The 21,256-nt window shown below is 39.9% G+C and overlaps 1 protein-coding gene, 1 long non-coding RNA gene and 1 pseudogene across 4 annotated transcripts in view; 2 read left to right on the forward strand and 1 right to left on the reverse strand.

The window, feature by feature from the left end:
* Positions 1–1,472: 1,472 nt before the first annotated feature.
* Positions 1,473–21,256, reverse strand: part of mapkapk3.S (MAPK activated protein kinase 3 S homeolog) — a 34,271-nt gene continuing 14,487 nt past the window's right edge. Inside the window, exons 2-10 of one of the 2 annotated variants that reach the window (XM_018259781.2) lie at positions 17,117–17,256; positions 14,988–15,052; positions 14,662–14,741; positions 14,327–14,453; positions 14,053–14,128; positions 13,510–13,634; positions 3,463–3,548; positions 1,905–1,985; positions 1,473–1,811 (exon numbers count right to left, since the gene is read on the reverse strand). In XM_018259781.2, the coding sequence (XP_018115270.1) occupies positions 1,659–1,811; positions 1,905–1,985; positions 3,463–3,548; positions 13,510–13,634; positions 14,053–14,128; positions 14,327–14,453; positions 14,662–14,741; positions 14,988–15,052; positions 17,117–17,256 (933 nt within the window). In that variant the 3' untranslated portion in view covers positions 1,473–1,658. 2 annotated transcript variants of the gene reach the window in all.
* LOC121393357 lies at positions 6,570–11,342 on the forward strand. Its single transcript, XR_005961016.1, has 2 exons — positions 6,570–7,479; positions 9,479–11,342. It is a non-coding gene; the product is annotated as an uncharacterized LOC121393357 (long non-coding RNA).
* LOC121393356 lies at positions 7,477–11,088 on the forward strand (annotated as a pseudogene). Its single transcript, XR_005961015.1, has one exon. The product of XR_005961015.1 is annotated as a posterior protein-like (transcript).

Consider the following 21,256-nt stretch of genomic DNA (forward strand, 5'->3'; position numbering starts at 1 on the left):
ATAAAGCAGTGAGAGAATCCTTCTCTTAAAGGAAGGATTCAAGTATTATAAAGGAATGACAATATAACGTACTGTTGCCATGCAAAAGTATAGTTTCTATAAACAAGCTGCTGTGTAGCTAGAGCTAGAGAAAAGTCACAGGACACACAGCAGATAACAGATAAGCTCTGCAGTATACAATGGGATTCTTCAGAACATATCCGTTATCTGCTGTGTGTCCTGTGTTTAAATGGCTGCCCCCATGGCTTCAAAACAGCTTGCTTATATTACCTATGGTTGTATCACTAAGGCACACAAACTCGCATTACCAGTGCAGGACAATGGTACATTGCATTGTAATTCCTTTTAAACTCTTTCATTTTTGGTGTTACTGTTCCTGCCTGCTGTCAGTGTCGGACTGGGGGTCCTGGGCCCACTGGGACTGTTACCTTGGGGGCCCCCACACAGTGTCGGACTGGGACACCAGGGGCCCACCCAAAGACCTTAGGCCAGGGGCCCACTCTCAGTACTATTATTCTTCCTCTCCTCATTCAACCTCTAGTCTCCTAGTCTCTTTTCTTTACCTATTATAATCTATTAATCCATCTATTTATCCTCTTTGTTCTCATAGAAATTGGTAATGACCATGAAATAGGCCAAATGTTTAGAAGCAGGAGGGCCCACTGGCACCTTGGCCCACCGGGAGTTTTCCTGGAATTCCGGTGGGCCAGTCCTACACTGCCTGCTGTCAGAGTGGAACATGGCCGTAAACTTTGCTCACCCTAATAACAGTTGAAGAACATATTTTTGTGCAAATGTCCACTTGCTTGTTCTCTTATTGCTGAGAAACATACTAGTATCCCCATATTTGATAGATTCAGTGTTCAAGCGTAACATTAATATAGCCAACTAGGTGCTGTTTTTCCAAAACAATTTGCTCACAAGATGGCAGTTCACTGAAGTCTATGGGAAATATCTGATACATATATTGTGTGGGCAGCTGTGCTCTCCCACGTGTTTGTTGTGTTATTACTAGTGAATGTTTAAGAACCATGAGCAACACAATGTGGATACAGAAAGACTGCAGTGGGTAGCAGACAGACAAGTTGGAGGTTGAACCTCTTGTTCCCTGTGACCAGATTATATGGTTGTTTTGAGGATCTATTAGCTCTTTGCTCTACCATTAATGCTGTGCAAATTATTTCTAAGAAACTCTCTCAGACAGCTTGGAAGAACTATGTGTCGCCTATATAGTATGCAGTGCTGCATCCATGAACAAATGCAACCATTTGCGCTTCATTGTGTGACTGCAAACAGTTGTGCCTATTGGAAGTAAATGCAAATACTGAGATAAAAAGAGAAAAAAAAACTTGTGCATACTGCTCTATGCAGAGATTCCACCTAACTCCATGTTATTAGGAAACTCACAATCCAGTTCTGGTAACAACTACAATTACCTCCATAAACTGTAGCAAACACACAAGACCCATTTCTGTTACACAAATATGTATATTATGTACACAGGGTTAAGTTTCCACTTACAGAATGTTCTACAATACATGAAAGTGATTAAAATGATAAACAAAGTCCAGGAGATGCAGTTGTTCTGTAATCACATGACATAAAGGCCCAGTTGCCATAGGTCCAGCAGTCTTGCAGATGCTATTTCTGGAACAGTCTTATTGGTTGTTACAGCTGGTAGCGTTTGGGTTTCCATCAGTTTGTTTTTTGCGTCGTTTGTTGAGGAGTTTATTGGTGGAGGAGCTGAGATCTTTGATTTTTACCTGGTCATAATCTACTCTCATTGTGGCCAAAGCACTCGTCATCTCTTCCTAGGGTAAGAAGAGAGAAGGGGAGAAATAGTGAGTATCTGGATTAATAAGGGTCTGGACATGTGATTCATAAATCGGTTGCTGTCCACTCACCTTAACCTCATTCCAGTGCTCTTTGTCCTCCTGCAGAACTCGAGCTGTGTGCAGAGGAGTCTGAGGCACCACCATATATTGCTGCAACAACAAGATCTGTCACTAAATACCACACACATGTACGGCACATACATGCGTAAAGTAGACATGGACATTTAACCATTTCAAGAAGTCATCATTATAGTTTTGGAATAAGGAGAATAACTTTTGATACAGACTTGGATGGAGAAGAACTGGCTCAGGACTCTGTGGGACCTTGGCTGGCACACTAATGTTGGCTATATATGCATAGAGCTGGTTTGGCTGACTATAACTACACAAAAAACAAATAACAATATAAACACACAATCAGAGCATGTATGGCACCACTGTGTAGATGACCAAATTAGATCCAACCAATGAGCTGATCGTATAACATAAATTGTATATGGTCATCATAATTCTCCCTGGGGCAAATTCACTAAGCGCCGAAGCGCCTAACACTTGCGTGAATTCGCCAGCGTTGGGCATTTTCGTTAATTCGCCGATTTACTAACGGACGCTGGCGTAACTTCGCTAGTGTTACTTCACACCCTTACGCCTGGCGAATTTACGCATCGGACGTAACGTGCGCATTGTTCTGAACGCTACCTTTTAGGCCAGACTTCCTTCGCCACCTCAGAGCAGGCGAAGCGCAATAGAGTAAATAGGGATTGCTTCAAAAAAAGTTAAAACATTTTCTTTATTTTGGGTGATAGGCTGAAAAAGATCGAACATTTTTTTGGGGCTCCCCTCCTTCCCCCCTCATAGCAACTTAACTATACAGTGGGCACATGTGTAGGGCAAAATAAAAATTTTATTTGATGTTTTGAAGGTTTCCCAGGCTTGTGTAGTGCTGCTACATATACCTCCATTGTAACTTGAATTTGGAGCCGTATGCAAATTAACCATCGCTAGCGTAATTTCGCTTTGCTTGGCGAATTAACGCTAGCGCAACTTCGCAACATTACGCTACCCCTGAGCGCAACTTTGGATTTTAGTGAATTTGCGTAGCGCTGGCGAAAATATGCCTGGCGAAGTGCGGCGAAGCGGACACTGGCGCAATTACACATCTTAGTGAATGTCCCACTTTGTGTCCTAGATATCAAACGCAGGCTACAATCCCTACTAGACAGGATATCCTAGTTAATGAATAATTTAGCTATAAATAATGTTAATAGCAGCATTGTGTAGCTAAGAAGTGTCAGTTTTGCTGCAATGGAATTAATGAACTCAGTCTATAATGTACAATGAAGTGTCTGTGCCAAAGATTCAGACATATTTTTGGAGGACTGAAAGAGAAATTCCACACTGCCAGTTCATAATACCCTTTATTATACAAGATTTTATAGTTTCTTCCTTGATTCCATGGAAAGCATGGGGCACAAAGGTTTTTACCATGATGCCTTCTGTATCCAGATAATGGGTGGGTAAAGGTGTTTTGTTACAATGTAAACCAAGCTATATTGTGTTTTCCCAGTCCAGCCATACATTACATTTTCATATACTGTGAGGAGAGGAGTGGTTAAGTTGAACATACATTTATCCATGGATGGTTCATGAACTGGGTAATAGACATCCTCTCAGATGGGTCAGTCTTCAGCAAGTGTTGGATCATCTGCTTGGCTGAAAACACAGAGAAAGGATGGTGATTACTTGACTGGATGTTTTCTACTGGAACCATCTCATGTGAGCTCATTGGGCAGTATATTTAAAGGGGGACTAAAATAGAATAATGCTAGAAATGCTGTATACTAAACATAAACATGAACTTATTGCACCAGAGGCCTAATAAAACAAATGATTTATGCCTTCAAAGTTGGCCACAGGGTAACTTAAACATCTTTGCAAGACCAAGACTACGCACATGCTCAATGTGGTCTGGGTGTCTGTTGGGAGGTTAAGCTTAGGGATCATCATAAATGATCAAAACAGCACAAGTCAAATAATTTCTGCCGTAGAAGCTGATACAGCAAGACTAATTAATAATCAGAATATGCAGACTGCACTGGGTCTGCAGATATGAATCTCTACATGGTCGCTGGCTGCTCTACAGGAAAACAGAGTTCTGGAAGTAAGGTGTGGGGGCTCCCCCCTGCCATTTGAAAGTATGATTGTTTCCCTGCAGATCAGATAGGGACCGTCTGAAGTTTCCTATCCACAGCAGTCAGAGCAAGTAAAACGAAGGGGGAATTTCACTGCATAAAGTCAGGTTTCTTATAAAAACTGTACACATTTTTTAATTAAAGTATAATTAAAGTATATTGGAGTTAGATTTGTTTCTCATTAAAGAAAGTAAAAATAGGATTTTATTTTTTGGACTTTACATCTTTAAAGCAATTTCTAGCAGGAGAGCATTAAAATACAGAGTGTGACAGTGGGGTAACTAGACATTGCTGGGCCCCACAGCAAAATAATTTTAGGGCCTCTAACATATCCAGAGGTTGTTACAAATATATGTTGAAATTGCTCATTAATTAGGGGCTCATGGGGTCCCGTATTCCCGCTTCCTCTGTAGGGTGATATGAATCCTACTGACCAAGAGTAACTTATTTTATTTACTATATGTCTAGTGAGATGGGCTCTTATGCTTTGGCTGGACACATTGCTGTTTTGTGGAACTGTATACCCCAGAGTTTGTCTTTAGAGCATTACTATTCTGCCAGGCTTAAAGTAGGAAGATTTCCATCAAATTACAAAATACTTGCCCTTTAGCATTTTAGCAATATAAACAGAAGATGGCCAATTGTCCCAAATCACCTCAATATAGTGTTAGGCTATGTAGCTTTTATGTTGCTCTCCATTACCAGCAGCCTAATACCTTGTAAGGTACAACCCCAACATATCTCTACGTTTCTTCTGGGTCCCTTCATTTGGTCCAAGTTGTAATGCATGTTTGATGTGCTGCCTATGGCTGCGCTGTACAATGCACTATACCCCGAGCCTTAGAGGCAGAGGAATGCGAATGGTATGTAAATTGTAGTTGCACCCAGGCTAATTAGGGCTGTGCTTTCTGTGGGCATTATGTGCAGATGAAGAAGGCCTGAAGAAGGGCTTTACACTCATTGTTTTAAAGGAGAATTCAACCCTTTAAGAAAAAAACCGTACCCACCACCCCACGGAGACCCCGCCCCCTCCTCCCTCCAGCCTAACTGCCCCATACTTTATACTTACCCCTTGGCACAGATTCTAGCATTGGAGTTCCACACAGCCATCTTCCGGGTCTTCGTGTGTTCTTCCGGCGCTTCTGTAATTTTCATGTATTTAGGCGTATGTGCAATTGTCGCAAACCAGCAAATTGCTCCAACTGCGCATGTGCCAACATGCCAATCTCCCACTCAGCTTGCCGAAGACCCGGAAGATGGCTGCGTGGAACTCCGATGCCGGAATCTGTATAAAGTAGGGGCATTTCCCCAGGGGGCAGTTAGGCTGGGGGGAGGAGGGAGGGGGTCTCTGTGGGGTGGGCGGGTTCGAATTATTTCTTAAAGGGTTGAATTCTCCTTTAAGAAAGGGGTTTCCAACGGCTATATTATACAAGACATTTTCTCTTTACACTAACCATGCCACCTCCCAGTGTTTTAAATGGGCAATACTTGATGCTGCTATAGAGGCAATTGTGAAATGGTCTAATGCACTTACCAGGTCATCAGCTAAAAATATTAAAGGAGCTATATACCTTCCAAACATTTGTTTCTGTTCAGTTCTGTTTTCAGATTGTTAAGCGTTTTTTTCATCAATTGCTTTTCATTTTTGATTTCTTACCATTTTCACAAAATCAAAGATTAAAGTTTTATGTTCCTGTCTCTGGAGTTTCAGTCTGGCAGCTCAGTAATCCAGGAGCAGATTCTGAACTGTTACAATTTGCTGCATTCGTTGATCCATTTCTCAGCAGCATCGGTGCAATATTAGCAACTATTGTATCAATTCTAACAGCTGCCTTTAATGAAATTGCTCAGCAGGGCCAAAGCTAAGAAATGTATGAACTAATGTATCAATTTAGAACAGTTACAGAGTAAGTGACCCCCACCCTTATTAGTAAACTATAAGAAGGTGATAAATAAAATAAACATCACTATTAGAAAAATTGTCACAAATAAAAAGTAATGGGAAAAAAGTTTTTATTTCTGGTGAACTATCTGAAAACTTCTGAACTGAAAAAAAGTGTTGGAAGGTGAACAATCCCTTTTAAACACTGTATTTCAAATCTGACAGTTTAATTTTTCCCAACAAACTCCCAGCTCACGATGGGGAACATGATTGGATGTGTGTAAAAGTGGCTTTTCTTTGCTTAGTAAAGATTGGGATAATAGAAATGGTGTAGCTCTATTTGTATCAAACAGATTTGAAGTGACATTTCATATCAATTGAAGGAGTATAAAATGCACATTCAAGAAGAATTCCAATTACACAATTCCAATTACAGATAGAAAATACTGCACAACTGGGCACAATATAAACCATTGGAGATTTTAATTACCAGGCATTAACTGGTATAATCTAATGGCCATCATAACAAAGGGGGGCATGTTTATAATAGCTCCATGCCATTTCAGAATACAGAAGCTCCAGCCAGATATAATATTCTCTTTAAGATCTCATAATGAGATTTTCCAAAGAATCCAGTGAGGATGTACTTGGGGAATAGGGTCTGTAATATCTCATATCTCATATCCCATAACTAAGTGAGGTAAAGAATTAACAGTGACTCTGGGCTCAGGGCAGTGTACACTATAAACACAGACGCAAAGACTGACAGAACAAAGACTATCCTGTCGTAAAAGGTGATTGCCTTCATATCTATCTCCTAACACTGTTGTATAAATGTGGAACAGCTATCATGGACAAAGAGAGGAGTCCATAGACCCGGCCTCGGGTGAGGAAACAACAAAGTCAATGAATGGCATGGGAGGATCCCAACAACAAAGGATGAAAGGATATGTGTTTACACCCTCAAGGTGTCAGAACAGGTTTCAGACCTTGGGAACAAATGTCAGATATGGAAGTGACTGTCTGTGCAACACTGCCACCCACAGGACATCTTAAACATCATTAGTTGATCTACACTGCCACCTACAGGACACTACTAACTTGGAGGTTTCCATGGCTCATCATATGACATCGACTTGATTGGCTGGGACTGTCTTTTGGGTGTGGCTATCCTGGGAAAAGTGTAGTATGCTTGTTTGAATGGTCTTCCTTATGTGTATATAAAGAGCATTGTAAATCCCTTGTTAGTTAGTCACTTTCCACTCCCTTCCATTGCATCCTTCCCTATCCCTTTCTACCTCCCTCCATGTTAGTTAGTTCCCTTTTTATGTAATACCTTTTAGTTCCTTTGTAAATAAATACCACTTATTTAAAGATCAGTCTGTCTCAAGTCATTAGCCTGGCACCTCAAAATAGAGCAGATCCAACATATTGGCACCCCAGATTTGAGGATTTCAACTAAACCCATCATCCTAAGGAAAAGGAATCTGCTTGGCTGAGAAGATTTGAGAAGCCTGAGACTGACGCGTTAAAGGTCTGACCAGAAAAGAAAGCCTGGAGCCTAACACAGGTAAGTATATGTTTCTTTTATCTAATTTTAACTGAAGTTATTGTATTAGAAACGTTTCTGTTTTTTTTAGTGGAAAGAAGTTAAGGAACACTTTAAGTAAGGTAGTAAGGTCAGTTATTGTGTAGAAACTAAGGTATAGTTTGTTGTTGTTGTGAAGTTTAGTGTTTTGTTTGTGTAAGTAATTGTTTGTAGTGTGTATTGTTTGTTGTAAACATGGAATTTGTTGAAAGATATGTAAACAAATATGCTTCAGCTGATTACAATTCATGTGCAGATGAGTCTTTGACACATCAGTTTAAAAGTCTACTGACACAGTGTCAAAGTTACAACAATAAAGTAAAATGTAATCATCTTGCAAAAATGGTAAAGAAAATTAAAATGGCCAATGAAATATTAGCATTATTAAAGATGAAAGTTATTGCTGAGAATAAGGCAGAACAGTGGAGAAATGAGAAGGTCCAGTTTAGAGAAGACTTGGAAAAGTTTGGTGAGTCACTTATTGTAGCAGCTAGCACTTCAGAAGAGCATATTTCAGAATTAGAAGAACTGAGGGAGAAGGTAGAACTGTTAGCTAAACAGAATGATTTGTTAGAAGAAAAGTTGAAGGATTGTGAGGAGATGTGCAGGCTCAGAGAACAAGAGGTGATATCTTTAGAAAGCAAGGCTGGATATGAACTAAATGTCCCAGTAAGTGTCTGCCCTGTTACTGAGCAAGAGATAAAAGATGGAGAACAAGGTATAAGACCACAAACATTACCTAGTCCATCTCTCTTTAGCCCCCAATCAGAATGTGCTAGACAACAGATCAATAATACACATGGGCCAACTGATAATAATATTCATTCAAACTCAGCAGCACTGAAAATACAAGAGGTTATAAGTTTGACCCAGATATTGGGAACGTTTGACACTAATTTATCCCCTATTAGCCTTTCCAATAAATTGGAAGCCGTGGTCAAACAATATAACCTTGGAAATAAAGATGCATGTGCCTTGCTTAGAGCATGGCTCCCATATCAGTTGGCTGCAGAACTTAGGCCTCCGGTGGGTAAGCACATTGGGACATTGTCCAATATCAATGAAAATTGGGGAAGTACCACTGAAAGGTTAAGAGAGTTGCAAAGGATTTTGGGTGGGCGTGATATAAGAGGTACAAATGCATTGGAGAATGCAAGGTATAGGAAAGGAGATGATCCAATGTTATTTTGCACTGATTATCTCTCCCTATATAAAGTTGTATTCAACTGCCCTGATATGTTGCCAGATGAGCCCAATTTCCTCTACTCAATGGCAAATAAATGTAATGTTGATTACAACACAAGAACTGCCCTTAGGTATGCCACCTCATACAACAACTTTATAAATACACTTAGGGATTGGTCTCAGGAGTCTTTGAATTCCAGAGACATATTTCTGTTGCTTCTAAAAACAACCAAAGCAGGAGATTTCCACGGAAATGTTACAGTTGTGGTAAGTATGGTCATATTGCTCGATTTTGCAGAACTTCTGCCAATCAGCATGATACTTACCCAATCCATTCAATACAGAGACAAGAGGGGGATGCACAGGAAAATCTAAATGATTATCTCCTAGACCATAGCCCTCCCTCAGAGCCTGAAACTGTTGTCTCCTCTGATAACATAGACACAGGTTCCAATAGTGCAGGAGATCAAAAAGAGAGCCAAAATGAGCCCAAAAGGGAATTTCACACACCTCCCTGTAAAACAGGAAAAGAAGGGACAACTGCCCCACCCTTTATGCCTTGGGTGAACATTCCACTGTGGCTTTACAGCAGTTGGTCTCACATTGCTATGCAAATGCTAATGGCCAATTTAGCACAGTTTGCCCAGGGTGTACCAAACACAAATATGCCTGTTTTCTAATGACAAGGAATGTGATGGAATTAAAACTAGATATGGCCATGACCACTGTATAATGGATATGTACTATGTTATTTGTAATGTTCTGTATATTAATTATATGTATGTTTCTTTTTCAGAGTACTAGTGGAAGAACGATTGTCCATTTATCCTGTAAAATGAAGAAGATACTGTGATTTTAAAATTGATTTTTGTTTCAACAGGTTGTAGATTTGTTTTAAAACCACGTGGTACAATCAATGAGCTCAATAGTAAAATAATTGTTTGCAAACAATTTAAAAAAACAATTTAAAAAAAACAATTTAAAAAACAATATTTAAACTCAATAACATCTCTTCACAATACTGGTGTCCTTGGTATATTATTAACTTTATTGTCCACAGGTATTTGTTTTTGTTCATGTATTTGTGTTGTTAAATGTAAATGTGTTTATCTTTGTTTTACATGTTGTCTCTGTTTAGTGTTTTGTGTTAGTTTGTATACAGTATTAGTATCTTCATTGTTTTATCAAAACACTGCTAAAAATAGCAGACCGTGTAATTTTGAATTTTTTTTTTTTTCCAATTTTTTTTTTTTGCTCTCTACTTGCATAATGGTACCTACGTTTTTCGGTACCAAATGGGGGGTGATCATAGTTTTTCTTTCCTAAAGCCCATCAAAAGATGCAGTAGATACATGAAAATGTTTTTACAATTTTTTTTATTGTTTTTTTGCAGCTTTCATTTTATATCATTTTATATTATTTTTTTAACAGAATGTACTGAACAGATAATAATGCTAAGCATATGGTCCTGCTCTTGCTCTTTTATTTCCAGGATCCATGAAACTACATAGAAAACAAAATGTGGGCCCTGGATCAACTGAGTTTGGTTATGTTTTGAAGGGCAAATGTGTTTAGAACTTTTGAATTTTATTAAGACAGGTTTCAGAACAGCATTACTCACACATTGTTCAGGTTAAATGGAATACATAGGGCACAACTTTCTTCTTAGAATAAGTATGTTTATGTATATATATATATAGCAATATAAGTATGTTATTTATGTTTTAGTTAATGATGTGTTTCGTTGGTTATACATAGTGCATTTGCATATAAAGTTAGAAGGCATTATGCAGATAAAAATAACATTAATTTAAGAATATGCAGACTAGCAAACAAATGTCTGTATTATACAGAGTTTAATTTGGTGTTATGCTACATGGAATGTACATGTATATATAAGGTGCAGTGTTTGGTGGTATTGACAACCTATGTTATTGCCTTGTATCTTATCATGTGTGAATGAGAGTGAATGGTGCAATGTTGTCTGTTCCCTGCCCAAGGATGTTACACCGATATAGCCACAAGTCCGAAGAGGTTCTTCCAATGCTTTCATGGTGTGTCCTTCAGACACAAATGGGGGAATGTAATATCTCATATCTCATATCCCATAACTAAGTGAGGTAAAGAATTAACAGTGACTCTGGGCTCAGGGCAGTGTACACTATAAACACAGACGCAAAGACTGACAGAACAAAGACTATCCTGTCATAAAAGGTGATTGCCTTCATATCTATCTCCTAACACTGTTGTATAAATGTGGAACAGCTATCATGGACAAAGAGAGGAGTCCATAGACCCGGCCTCGGGTGAGGAAACAACAAAGTCAATGAATGGCATGGGAGGATCCCAACAACAAAGGATGAAAGGATATGTGTTTACACCCTCAAGGTGTCAGAACAGGTTTCAGACCTTGGGAACAAATGTCAGATATGGAAGTGACTGTCTGTGCAACACTGCCACCCACAGGACATCTTAAACATCATTAGTTGATCTACACTGCCACCTACAGGACACTACTAACTTGGAGGTTTCCATGGCTCATCATATGACATCGACTTGATTGGCTGGGACTGTCTTTTGGGTGTGGCTATCCTGGGAAAAGTGTAGTATGCTTGTTTGAATGGTCTTCCTTATGTGTATATAAAGAGCATTGTAAATCCCTTGTTAGTTAGTCACTTTCCACTCCCTTCCATTGCATCCTTCCCTATCCCTTTCTACCTCCCTCCATGTTAGTTAGTTCCCTTTTTATGTAATACCTTTTAGTTCCTTTGTAAATAAATACCACTTATTTAAAGATCAGTCTGTCTCAAGTCATTAGCCTGGCACCTCAAAATAGAGCAGATCCAACAGGGTCCATAATGAAGTCTCATTGGATGTCACAAAAGTGTACATTAGCCAAACATTACAGAAGCCTATAGGGCATTAATACATTAGTAGTAAATTAATCTGAGTGCATCTGCTTCTGTCGCTGTGTGCCATGGTCACTGTAGGGGTGCTATGTTTGCTATAGTGTCTATGGTGGCATAAAATCAAAGGGAGTTTTTAACCCCTACCTGTATTCAGAGGGGTCTGTAAGCTCTAAAGCTCTGCAACAACGAGTGCAACAAGGTGCCTCCATGAGTTTTTAATGCATCAGTTACCATGGTTACAGATTCTATAGCTGCCATTTGCGTGAAGGCAAGATAATAGATGTTTTAGTACAAAGCACTTTAGAGTGTTATATTGGGCAGGAGCGAGGCACGGCTATTGTTCTATTAGCTAAGGTGACAGTATGCCCAGATTTTTCTCTGTACAGTGTACTAGCTATGTTTGAATTGAAATCTCTTTTCTGGGTTTATGCTGCAGGCATCACCAAGGATCCAAGTATCAGAGCAGCAATATTCTGTAGATCTGGGTTGAACCTGAAATCAATCTATAGATTTTGCAAGGATCCAGCAGGATGAACAAAATTAACCCATTCAAGTAGAGAAGCCTGACAGGCAACCAAAATGAATTCAGCCTGCTGATTACTGGCTATAAAATAATTATTATTATTACTGACACACTGAATTCCAGTCTCAGAGTCCTTCTTCAGTTCACTTGCTGTTAGAGGTGAGGGTAATTAATCACATTCTCCATCCCAGGTAAAAGGCAAGGAAAGGGAAAGTGCTATTTACTGGGGGTGCCGATACATTAGGCACCTCTAATGAATAGACTTTGCACCCTGGGCTGATGCTTCTGTTTTTTTTTTTTAATCCCACTGGCCTACTGGGTACCTTTCTTATGCTTAGACATCTACCAATTCCCAAGGATCCCTTGTGGCAAATTTTGCAGTATCTCCAGCACATAAGCAATAAAATGACATAGAAAATATGAATTGTGCTTATAAACAGTTCCATACTGCCACAAGGGATCCTTGGGAAATGCAAAAAGACATATTGTGATGCTTAGAAGAAAAGTACCCTAGGCCTGTGCATTTTTAAGAGTGCTGGAGGGTCCACATTTAGTGACTATATTCACTGAGTGGTGCCTAGTAAATTCCTCTCACATATAAGCAGAGGCTATGAGTCTGGGGAAGGTGCTTATAATAGAGAGCTCATTTAAAAGGAGAGCTGCACAGCATATCCGTCATGTTTGTCTCACATTTTAATAAGGTGAAAGGTATCTGTTTATCCCTTTGTCTAAAGGTGCTGACACACACGCCAATATTGTCAGCTGAACTGGAAATTCTCCACCATACTAGAGAGTTATAGGTCCCTCTATGGGACAACATATGGGACCCCTTGTCTCCTGTCATAATCCTGGTTCCAACAGATTTCCATTGGGCCAGGTGGAAAAACAGATTGGCCTACATATGGATAACCTTTCATTTATATACCTGAATGTCTTCTGTTACTTAAACTCCCCAAACCTTCTGTCTAGACCAATTTGCTCTGCTCTGACAAATTAATAAAATAAATACATCCTCAATGCAAAACTTTATGGGATAACACCACATACTAACTTCCAGTTAGAAAAAGAACCATCAGTAACTCTGCTATATGCCAAAAAACAAGCATTTTTTTCTGCCACTTTCTGAATTATATGTAGACCACATCTAGTGCAACATCACTATCCAGGTTTTTACTTCTGCTGGTGATTACTGAAGATAATTGAAATAGGCTGTGTCACTGGGGAAGCTTTTCTCTTAAGAGATACACGCCAGGTATACATACAATGAGGTTCTCTAAAAACAACTACACACATACTGTATATATACGTCATACAAAATTGCTTTTTTTAGATAAAAAGGTCCCCATATCCCCCAAACCAACAAGATGAGGTTTCTGCAATTCTCAAGTTCTGTACCTTCCTCTGACACATCATTCCACTCAGGTGCTGGAAACTCATACTGTCCCATGCGGATCCGTTTTTTCATTCCCGGGGAGATGGCCTGACCTGTGTTAGAATAGAAAGGAGGATACCCACAGAGACTGGGGGACAGACAGAAAAAGCAAAAGAAATGGACAGAATCATGGGATGAGAGTGAAGGTAAAGGTAAAAACATGGAACACCAAGGGGTAAAGATCAAGGCAAGCGAGAATTAAAGGCAAGAGAAGTCAAAAGGAAGACATAATGGGGGGGGGGGGATTTGGAGAAGACAAAGCAAATGAGGCATATATTAGAAATAGATGATGATTAATGAGAATGTTGATATAAAGAAATATAGAGGTGGAAGAAAGAGAAGAAAAAATGAGTTTAAAATATAACAACCAAATATGAGGATGGTGGCAAAGAAATGGTGGGAGGGAAGTATCAGGATGAGTGGCAGGGATATATGAGCAAGTACAGGTGAGCCCACAGCACCATATCTTTATATCTGGATAGTAAAGTTTGGTGCAAAATACTCACAGTATATACATGATGACTCCCAGTGACCACATGTCGCATGATTTATCATACTTTTCTGGGCCCAACACTTCAGGGGCTGTTAAAATAAAAATGAGCAATAAGGTTACTGCAGGTCAACTACTGGTTGGTTCTACTGTGTTGGCTATCCCTTCCCCAACAGGTGCAAGTGCAGTATAAACTTCTATGGGATTATCGTAATCTTGTTTATGGCTTTTGCATCTGATATATGGACTAAGCACATTATTGGTCCCTGGGTTTATACTTTCTCACTTACCCACATAATACGGCGTATAGCATGGAGTCTGGAGCGCATTTTGAACTGTTGTTTCTTTGGAAAAGCCAAAATCTGTGATCTTCAGCTCTGCATTGCTCTCCTTGCTGGTGTAGAGGAGATTTTCTGGCTGGGAGAACCAAAGAAAACTTACTGTTACTCAAATGGAAACAATATGAGACAATAAGAAAACTAGAGAATGGATAGCCATTGTTGGCAATAATAAGGCACTCACGAAAATTACATAGACCGAGAGGCAGATACATAAATGTAATAAACAAGTGGAAGAAAGATTGTGCCAGGCACTACTGATGGGGTGATATGACTAATGAGCTGACCTTAACATCCCTGTGAGCGATATTCATTCCATGGAGATGCTGTATGGCCATTCCTATGTCCCGCATGATCTCTGAAGCCTCTGGCAGAATGAGAGTGGTGTTAGATGTGTCATCATAGTGTAGTGCCTTTGAATTATAACTGCCAATACTCAGACTCTAGTGCAGTGGTAAACACTTTCTTTTTTTTGTTCTGTCCCTTTAACTTTCAGCCACCTGATGCTCTGTCTGCCACCCACAGTAACTGATACAGGCTTTGTTTGTACTCAATATTCAGGCTTGTGACCCCAGAATGGTGTGATGGTAGGCCAATCTTGCTGACCCTTTACCTCTTTCAGTGAACGCTTGGTCGCCTCTCTTCTGGATGCGAGTGAACAGCTCCCCACCCTGCATGCTGCCAAGCACAGGCCATAAGAGAAAAAGAAAAATGTAAAACAGATTCAGTGATGATGTGTATCATACAGGACCCCAGAAGATCTGCTGCTACAAAGGTGGGTATGGCAAATCCAAACAAATTGGGAAGCCCAAGGTTATACCAGGCAACCATCAAATATATTGTTAAAATCACTTTGTGGTGAGGAAGACTGTGTAAGATCTGGGACTTGAAACTTGGCCCTCAAAATGGGGTGTACTATAAATCTGGAGCTGGCTGAGGATCATGGGAGTTAATTTGGGGTGAAATGAGTTTCTGGCTTAGTTAAGTAACAGTGATCAAAACACTGGGGCTAACAGCAATGGAAAGTGCCGTAGGAAGTGCCAGCTATTTGGATTGCCAAGTTTCAAAGCAGCAATCATAGCACTTATGTCATGCATGGAGAGTTGCTGCAACTTGTACCTAGAAATAGGTGTCATTATTTTTGCATGGGGAAAGAGTTACATTAAAATGAATATGTGTCTGCTGAATTGCAGCGGAATGCTTCACAGAACAAAACTCATCCACTTGCCTGAATTCAGAAGACAAACCAGTGACAATTACTCATTAATGGCTTCTCAAAGAACGCCCCACTTCTGTCAGCAAGAAGCAATTTGTTCTTGGTATTCTTTTACTACTAATGAATGTGGATGTTTGGGTGACAACTGGGATAATGATGTCCCTGCCTACTTCATAGGAGGTAAATTGCATGAACCTGCCAGCGTGATGTCATTTCGTTACTTCGACGATTTACTAACGGGCGCTGGCATAAATTCGCTAGCGAAGTGGACCTACTCTAGCGCTACTTCGCACCCTTACGCCAGGCGAAGTTGTGCTATGGCGAAGGGACGTAACTACACTAATTCACTAACTTGCGCATTTTACTGAACGTAACTCTTGCGCCAGATTTGCCTTCGCCACCTCAGACCAGACGAAGTGCAATAGAGTAGATAGGGCTTGCTTCAAAAAAAGTTGAAATTTTTTCTAAGTCCCAAAAAACGCTGGCGTCTTTTCCTTTTTAAGGGTGATAGGCTGAAAAAGATCATAAATTTTTTTGGGGGTACCCTCCTTCCCCCCTACATTTCCTAACATATGGCACCTAAACTATACAGTGGGCACATGTATAGGGCAAAATAACAACTCTATTTTATTTATGAAGCTTTCCCAGCCTTGTGTAGTGTAATGTATTTGCTGCTACATATACGTCCATTGTACTTTAAGTTGGCGCTGTATGCAAATTAGGCATCACTAGCGTAACTTCACTTTGCTTAACGAATTAACGCTAGCGTAACTTCACTACCTTTTTGCCTCCCTGAGCGCAACTTTAGATTTTAGTGAATTAGCGGCGCCCTGTCGAAACTTCGTCTGGCGAAGTGTGGTGAAGTGCAGCAAAGGCTGTGCTAGCGCAACTCCGCAGGTTAGTGAATTTGCCCGTATGTATGATGTAGAAAGTGATATTCTGAGACAATTTGTAACTGGTTTTCATTTTTTATTATTTGTGGTTTTTGAGTTATTTAGCTTTTTTTTTGCAGTACTCTAATTTGCAATTTCAGCATCTGGTTGCTAGGGTCCATATTGGCCTAGCAACCATACATTGATTGGAATTAGAGACTGGAATTTGAATAAGAAAGGGCCTTAATAGAAAGATGAGTAATAAAAAGCAGCAATAACAATAAATGTGTTGCCTTACTGAGCATTTGTTTTTAGATGGGGTCAGTGACCCCCAATTGAAAGCTGAAGAGAGTCAGTGCAAATAATTCAAAAACTGTAAAAAAAATAATGAAAACCAATTTAAAAGTTGCTTAGAATTGGTCATTCTTTAACATACTAAAAGTTATCTCAAAGGTGAACCACACCTTTTATGGGAACTCGTTTATAAACTTATTGCATGACAATTTTATGGTCCAGGTTGTTTGAGGAACCAACCAGAAACCTTGCTATACTAGATTCAGTGATCTCTAATTACCCAGAACATATAGCAAATGTGCGAATTATTGAACCCCCCTCTGTTCTATGTAGACAAGGTTTTCAGAGTTTTGACCATACCAGTCCATGACGATGAGCAAGCATCTCTTTGAGCGATGTATGTTTTCATACACATCTAGCACATGTACAATGTGTGGTCCTCCAGATGCTCTAATGTGACACTCCACCTCTCGTCGAGCTTTGGGGCTATCATATAGGATCTGTGGAGACACACAGCCATAATCAGTGTGAGCATGTGTTGGAATTACCCCCAGCATAGGCGTGTGTGTGTGTGTTTGTCTATACACTTTGTAATGTCTGGAGGCCTGCCAAGCCTACTCTAATTTACATTGTTCAGAATGCGTCACTGTCAGTCAGGCATTTCCATCTTGATCAAAAGGGACTGATTACATTACCGGGAACTTACTACATTGATCAACCACTGTTTATTGTAATCACTACTTTACAGCACACAGAGACTATTACTCTGAACTCACCACTTCACAATACTGTGCAGACAGTAGGGCCTCAATGACACCTAAGTCATTATTCTTTCACTAAATATTTCCCAGCACGAGATGCTGGTCTCTGCTATTTTGTTACCATAGATTCATGTGTAAGCGTTACACGCTCGCATAGACACCAGCATTGGAAAATAATTTACAGGTACAGGTGGTAATGTAATAACAGGCTAGTAACTCATACAAGGGGTCTGCTGTATGAAAACAAGCATCTAATTGGTTACTAGAATTCCACCTGCTATTACATTTCTGGGCCTAAACAATATACCAAAATACCATTTAGGATATGCTTTATTGTCATACTTACAACATGGATTTGTGTTTAAGCACAGCTAATTAATAACAGTTAAGACCAACCCATGAGAGGCCAGATCCAGATAATGGATCTTTCTGTAATTTGGATCTCTGTACCTTGTCTACTAGAAAATCATGTAAACAATCAATAAACCCAATAGGCTGCTTAGAATAAGGATTAATTAATATTTTAGTTTGGATCAAGCACAATGTACTGTATTATTATTACAAAAATTTGGATAAAATGGAGTCTCTGGGTCGATGGCCATTCCGTAATTCTGAGCTTTCTGGATAACAAGTTTCCGAATAACGGATTCCATACCTGTATCTCATTATCGGTAGTAGGCATAATAGGTGTGGTTTATTATTTACTAACATAGATGACAAGTTCCATTAGATTAGTGTGTTATAGCAACCAACTTCTTTGTTTACATTCTTTTACATGTATCGTAGCCGACTGGTTGAGTGGAGAGGAGCACTGGTCTAATTTAGTCCCTATGTTACTAAATATATATTTTATAGTGTTCATATATATTTAAGTTCAGAGGAGTGCAGAAAAACCACCCTTCTTTATTGGCATGTCCCCATGGCTAGTAGTAACCATTTGGGCTTTAATAATAAAAAAAATAATGAATTTGCTTTCATTTATCTAAATAGGAGTTATTGAGCCACATCTGGAAATCGTTTTAACATTGGTGTAATTAGTAATTCCATCGGCAGGCATGCCTAAAAGATTTTCTCTGCCCTGCTGCCCACAATAGCACTTATCAAAGTTCTGCTGGGCCCCAAATGGGTGTGGGACCAGGTGCGATTGCAAAGCTGGCTGTTACATCACTGAAATTTAATGACCACAACACTAGGAACAATTTGTTTTTTGCAAACACATTGTAATGCTATTTTGGGCTAAATGGGCTATGTCCAGCTAATCAGCAGGGGGTACACCTGACTCTAAAGGTGGCCATACACGTGCAGATAAAGCTGCCGATATCGGTTGTTTGGACCAATTTGACAGCTTATCTGCCCGTGTATGGGGGCTTCCGACGGGTTTTCACGATCGATATCTGGCCACGATATCGATCTGGAAGGTTTGATTTTTAGCCGACCGCCCCGTCGGAGCCCCTTGGAGTATCGTAATTCAATCGTTTCAATTACCCCCGATATAGCCATGCCGTTAGTGGTATATTGGGGAAAGATCCGCTCGTTTGGCGATGTCGCCAAACAAGCGGATCTTTGGGTTTATGGCCAGCTTTACACACAAGGCTGGGCCTTCACTATGTGGAAGGTAGAAAGGAATGATGTAGTTGGCTACAATTCACATATACTACTGTGCACAAAAATAAAATAAATGATGCCAGGAGGTTCTTGCAAAATAACATTTATTGTCCAAGCCAATAGATCAATAGGGTATACTCATGAATCCACAGAGGCAATGGCAGACAAGATTTTAAAATGGCAGAACAGTTAGACAGAGACAGCAAGATGCTCAATATGTGCATGCTCGTGACTTTCATTTTTTGGTGTTACTGTTCCTTTAAAGTGTGGCAGGAAGGTTTCATAAGCCAATAGGCCAATAGCACAAATATGTAAATGAAGTAACTAGATTCATGGGCATCTGCCTAGCATCTATGTAACCTCTGCCCAATAATGCTTAGTATTCCTAGGGATATACCGTACTGTCATTATATGTCAGGGGATATATTGTCAATAAACGTTTAGGGGATATACTATCAAGGGACTTTAAATGTCAGGGATATACTGTCATTAGACACTAAATGTCTAATGAGTTCCAAAATGTACTGTAGCACCAGTTACAGAACATGTTGTTTAACAGATTCTTTTAATCACTTTGATTTTCCCATAAGTGCCCAAAGTTGGCAACATCCCCAGCTGCAAAAAATGGAACAATTTGCCTTATGCAGCAGCAGGCCCAGATGTGTCCAAACTTTTTTCACATGTATATCACATTCAACACCAAGGTGTCACCCATTGAAATCACCACTCTATGTCGAACCTAATGCAGGTACTGCAACATGTTTGGGGAGCAAGTGTCCCCAAATGTGCTAGTGAGACGTACAGCAGCCTATGGCTAATCTCTGAAGAAAGTATCACTGTATAATTCATTCAAATAATAAAGAACAAAAGTTTGTCTTTTATTTTGGAATTTCCCGGGTTTTCAATTTCATTTTGAGGGTGGGATGAAACTGAAAGTGAAACAGCAGTTATTATTGGCTTCTGGGAGGTTGCATAATAAGAATACTGTCATTGTAGCAATGAGATGGAAGTGGGACAGGAGTGCATGCATTTGATCCCTGAGAGATGGCTGCATATGGTTCATCCCTCTTGCAAAACATATGTAAATAGCAATAATTAAAACAATTTCTATTCATGGTTTTGGAATTCCCCATAATGATACTTACTCAATGCTTCCTGTTATATATTCATTTGCTGGTATTGGCTATACAAAACATATATTAGTGTACATGTATTATTTTTTAAATAAATCCTGCATTTTGACAATAATTAGAACTGAATCAAGTGATACAAATATCCTAGTCTCTCCTCTTTTCGCACTTTCTCTGTGAGGCCTATTATCACGAATGCTATTATCCTCACTTGGCAACATATATTCCTACTATACCTGCTTTCCCACAGCGACGGTGCCTTCCCAGAGACTATTATCCCACTGTTACTATAGGCACCATCTCTCCCTACTATACCTGCTATCCCACAGTCACACTCCCTTCCCAGAGACTATTATCCCACTGTTACTATAGGCACCATCTCTCCCTACTATACCTGCTATCCCACAGTCCCTTCCCAGATATTATTATCCCAATGTTACTATAGGCACCATCTCTCCCTACTATACCCGCTATCCCACAGTTACACTCCCTTCCTGGAGACTTTTATCCCCACTGCTAATTAAGGCACCATCTCTCCCTACTAGGGATGTAGCGAACGTCGGAAAAAAAGTTCGCGAACATATTCGCGAACTTGCGCAAAAATGCGAGCGGTTCGCGAACGGTTCGCGAACCCCATAGACTTCAATGGGAAGGCGAACTTTAACATCTAGAAAAGACATTTCTGGCCAGAAAATGATTTTAAAGTTGTTTAAAGGGTGCAACGACCTGGACAGTGGCATGCCAGAGGGGGATCAAGGGCAAAAATGTATCTGAAAAATCTGCCTGTGTGTGCTTGGAAGAGATAGTGTAGGGGGAGAGCTGTTAGTGATTTCAGGGACAGATGATAGTAAGTTTGCTGGCTAGTAATCTGCTTGATACTGCTCTGTATTGGAGGGACAGAAGTCTGCAGGGATTTGAGGGACATTTTAGCTTAGGTAGCTTTGCTGGCTAGTAATCTACTGTTCTCTTTAAACAACTGCCATACGTTGACCTTGTAGGCATTG

The sequence above is a fragment of the Xenopus laevis genome, chromosome 4S (assembly GCF_017654675.1).
Source record: "Xenopus laevis strain J_2021 chromosome 4S, Xenopus_laevis_v10.1, whole genome shotgun sequence".
NCBI classification, from domain to species: domain Eukaryota; kingdom Metazoa; phylum Chordata; class Amphibia; order Anura; family Pipidae; genus Xenopus; species Xenopus laevis.